Source organism: Anneissia japonica, unplaced genomic scaffold (genome assembly GCF_011630105.1).
Source record: "Anneissia japonica isolate Jap-2015-1 unplaced genomic scaffold, ASM1163010v1 scaffold288211_len279840_cov171, whole genome shotgun sequence".
NCBI lineage: Eukaryota > Metazoa > Echinodermata > Crinoidea > Comatulida > Comatulidae > Anneissia > Anneissia japonica.
The window spans coordinates 243,881-248,810 of record NW_022720325.1 but is presented as its reverse complement, the minus strand read 5'-3'; the positions used below and the strand labels follow the sequence as shown (position 1 = coordinate 248,810).

General features: G+C 33.8%; 1 protein-coding gene across 1 annotated transcript in view; it reads left to right on the top strand.

The window, feature by feature from the left end:
• Positions 1–4,909, top strand: part of LOC117111302 (angiopoietin-1 receptor-like) — a 36,633-nt gene extending 31,724 nt beyond the window's left edge. Inside the window, exons 12-14 of the mRNA XM_033254227.1 lie at positions 1,390–1,459; positions 2,524–2,620; positions 3,865–4,909. Of these exons, the coding sequence (XP_033110118.1) occupies positions 1,390–1,433 (44 nt within the window). The 3' untranslated portion in view covers positions 1,434–1,459; positions 2,524–2,620; positions 3,865–4,909. The remainder of the gene's footprint in view (positions 1–1,389; positions 1,460–2,523; positions 2,621–3,864) is intronic.
• The last annotated feature ends 21 nt before the right edge of the window (positions 4,910–4,930 follow it).

The window sequence follows — 4,930 nt, the reverse complement described above, 5'->3', positions numbered from 1 at the left end:
AGAAGACAGTTTGTATCCATTGTTAAGTGCTCAATAACCCCAGTTTGTAATTGGCGAGTAGTTTCGTCAATAGGCTGCACTATATGCAGGACATGTACATTGATATACAATCATAGAGCGTTGAGTTTTAAGAATTGGATCTTTGGGTACTAAAAAGTTTACTAATCTTGAAGGAATCAAAAATTATTATAATATTCAAAATTTTACAGTATTTCTTTGTGATATCGTTGATACGTTGTTTTGGTGTTTGTGGAGAATTGTCCAACATATGGAAAATTGAAATTGTTTATTATTATTGTCATTATGTTTTGTCATGCTGTTGTTGCTGTAATTGCTGATTGATTTTTCAATTAGTGCATTAGGATAACAATTCTTTTGTAAGATGCATTTAAGTTCAATGAAATCTTCATGAAAACCTGTCCAGGTTGAGTTGATCTTATATATCCTATGAATGAGTTTATTTATGAGCATCTTCTTGAAAGTGAAATTGCAAAAACTAGTGAAAGTGAGAATTAATCCAGTGAATGCTTTTTTTCTGTACATTAAAAATGTACAAATTTACAAATTTGCTGGACACTGATGGTGTTCATAATACAAATGCTAAGGAATTACGGTTCATAATATCTACTCCATTGCTTTTATTAGGTTTAGTAATAACAGTGTCCTTGTTCTGACGTCAAGAAAGCCGTTAACACTGTTTAATTACCTACGTCAAGGAGGTTATGTTCTCACCCCTGTTTATTTGTATGTTTGTATGTTGGTTTGTCTGTTTGTTTGTCTGTTTTACTGTAAACATCCTACAGGCCACACTTTTTATCAACAACTTCTCAAACCTGGTCATAGTGATTCATGATGAAAGATTTCGAGGTGATTAAATTTTGAAGGGTTATGGTCAAAGGGTCAGAATCGACGAAAAACTACTTTTTACATATGACCTACAGCCAACAATTTTTATGCAGAAATAATGTTCCATGGCCAACAATCTAAAGATGATTACATTTCGAATGGTTAGGGTCAAAGGTCAAGGTCACAATCGACGAAAAGCTACTTTTTACGTATAACATACAACCAACAATTTTTATCAGAAAAAATGTTCCTTGGCCAACAGTCTAAAGATAATTAAATTTTGAAGGGTCTGGGTCAAAGGTCATGGTCACAATTGACGAAAAACTACTTTTTACATATAACATACAACCAACAATTTTTATCAGAAATAATGTTCCTTGGCCAACTATCTAACAAACAAAATTATAGTGTAACAGTAATGAGTATTCAGATACGTAAAATGCTGACTTTCGAAACTCCTGTAGTCTTTTTCAGCACTTGTATGTTTATGTTAATAAGTAACTTACACCTTTACGCAATATGTCATATTTTACTTGATTATAGGTAGCAACAGCAAATATCAAAGGATATGGAAATTATTCATCTAGTTTACTTGTCGAAACAGAAGAAAAAAGTAAGAACTTTTGCTACAAACTTCATCTACAAAAAATGATTAATTTTTTAATTACTCAGTATTTCTCTTCGTCTACTATAAGTTAGATAGGACGAAAGATATTTCTATTATTATTTTTTAGTGACTTATTTTTACAACGATACTAAGTGCAAGATCATGACTGACGACTCGCGATATCACCTTCAACAAAACACCTATATTGATAAAATCAAGAGTTTTATATTCCTTAGTAGTAACGTACATAAGAAGATGTCAAGCATCGAACCAGACTGGCAGCCTGGCCTTTTGGTAGACTAAAGACCATCTGGTTCAATCATGACATCACAAGACCACTGAAAATACGAATATTCTAGTCCGTAATTTTTCCCATCTCACTACTTACGGATCAGAATGGCGGAAGTTTGAAGTCTTCGAGATGAGATGTCGACCCATTTACCTTATTAGATACAGTAATGAGCAATGAAAAAAATCAGAAAGAGCTTCAATATCACTAATCCATATCACTGAAGTAATGGCCCAAGGACGAATAAAATGGAAGCCGAAAGGTAGCACGGAACAGACTGGAATGGAGGAGGATCACTTGTACAAAAGCATAGGACACGGCGTCCTATCGTATGCACATAAAACAAAAAAGTCAAATTTGCTAAATTAATTATTTTAATTAAATTGATGATGTTTTTGAACACATTAATTTTTGCAACAAATATATAGGCCTACAAGAAGTTCTCCCATTCCTAGAGTGAATGCAGCCTTAGGTCAATTTTAATTTCAGGAACCTAATTAAAGATTTTATCAATATGTTAAATTTTAATTGATAATTAGACATATACTATTGCAATTTGGTTTTAAACTAAACAATACTTTACTTTAAAATTGCAACTAACTATTCGTATTACACATTTACGTAATTGCATAATTATCCAAATTACTCCATTATATAATTATTTAATTACATTGCGGTAACCGATAAAATGTTATTAGTTTACTGCATTATCACCCTAAGTCATTCATTTTAATTCATTATAATTTTTATTCATACACTTTTAAAACTACTCTTCTTACAGGATGTAAATGTAGCGTGTACATAGTTGTTTTGATTTTATCGTTTGTTCTATCAACGTTTCTACTCATTTGCACAGCTTATTTGATAATTCTCAACAGGTGAGAAAGACAAACCACACTATTACTACCACCACCACCACCACCACCACCACCACCAGCACTACTATGGCCGCTGCTGCTGCTTCTGCTACGGGTGGTTATGGTGCTGATGCTGGTAGTTGTAGTTGTGGTAGTCTAATGCCTTTTCCGTAGAGCAGTGTAGTGGCGGATTCAGTAGAGGGAGGGGCAGCCGGCCCTCCCCCTATAATTAAAAAAAAAAAAATTCTACTCAAATTTTGCGTCTAAGGGAGGTGCCATAATCATAAATATTCTTACCTCAGCCCCAACCATGATGGGGCTGAGGTACTATAGACCCTCCATCTGTGAAAGTCTCTCTTTATGGTCCCCCTCTATTCCAAGTTCCTGGATCTGCCACTGTAGTGGTAGTATACTGCTGCTACTGCTATTACTGCTTCATCATCATCATCATTATTATTATTATCATCATCACAATCATCATCATCATCACCACATCACCATCATGTCATCATCATCATCGGTAGTAGTGGTGTGTTGGTGGTGGTAGCGATGTGGCATTGGTTGTACTACTAGTAGTAGTAGTAGTAGGAGTGGTAGTAGTAGTAGTAGTGGTAGTGGTAGTAGTAGTGGTAGTAGTAGTAATAGTAGTAGTAAGTAGTAAATATATATGTACATATAAAAAGGTACTTGTACTTGTAATATTATATATTATCAATAATAATAATAGTAATAATAATTATAACTAGACGGCATTCGGAGAGTGCATACCGTATAAATTTCCAGAGCATTGTCCCCATGAAAAAAGAATAATAGAAAAAAGAAACAAGTAGATTTCTTGAGATTTGAATCCGGGGCTGGTAATGTTGAAAACACTCTTCTAACCACTAAACCAAACTGTTCTCACATATATCACTTTGAAATGGTCATCTTTGTTTACACTTTACCGGAAAGCCCATATAAGCATACACGCAAGTCTATACGGCAAGCAGTTATACAAGTTTTTCGATCGTTGTGTCCTTGACCTTTGACCCTGACCATTCAAAATTTAATCAGCTCTAGATCTTAAAGGAACATTGTGGCCAAGTTTGACGAATTTCTGATAAAAACTATGGGCTGTTGGCTGTTCACAACAAATATGCCCGACAGACAAATAAATATCTAAATACTAAATAAACAGCATAACATCCTGCCAACTTCGTTGGCGGAGGTAATAATAAATATGATAATATTACATTATTTTCATCATCATTGTTTTTGATGTTCAGAAAACTTAAGAAGACAAATCCTCCGATAACAAAAGAGAGCAACGTAAATAATACACCTAATTACTACGTCAATGAGGACTTTGTAAGGAGTCAGGCAGAAGAAGCGACTTACGAGACACCACAACAAACTGAACAAGACTCATACGAAGAACTAACTTACAGACAAGCTGCTTGTGATTCCTCTACTGAAAAGGCATTGGACGGCACGTATGAGAATTTACCGCCACCATGAGGGTCACTTTACAAATTACACTGATGTGTAATGATGTGTGATATGTATTTTTATAAAGAAATTCTTGCGTGTATTTTGTATATCCCGTAATTACTATAAAATTATTTGAATTTTATTTTAACATTAGTTATACCAAATTGTAGTAAAGTTATTCTAAATGTTTAAGAAGACGCTTAGATTATTATGCCTAATGTAATTGACGTTAATCGTGTTTCAAATTCAAATGACATTTATTCAATAATAGTGTAAAATACAAAAAAAAATGTTTAAAAAGAGTGTAAAAGGTCCGGTATATAAAATAAAAATTAAAAAAAATATACCATCATTGGAATCATGCTTAGAAGTGAAAATTGTCTCATCATGACCCCATAAAAAAAAAAAAAAAACCAAACAAACAAATAGGTTTTAAAGAAGATTGCCCACTCTCGGGAAACTGCCTCACCTCCACAATTATTTATAAAGCTACAATCACAACAAACGAAGAATCGAAGCATTACATCGGGCTCACAGATACCGCATTTAAAACCCGATATACAAATCATAAGCACACATTCAATGCACCAAAACACAGAAATAGCACAGAACTTTCAAAGTTCATAATGGAAACTAAAAGACAGCAAAACACAATACAACATCAAATGGTCCACTATTGATAGAGCCTCATCCTACTCACCCAAAACAAAGCGATGCAATCTATGCAACGCAGAAAAATTTCATATAATTTATGCAGACAAACAATCTACTTTGAACAAAAGGCACGAACTCCTTTCAAAATGCAGACACCGTGCCAAATCCCTACTCAAAAACACATAATACCTAATTTGCATCTACACC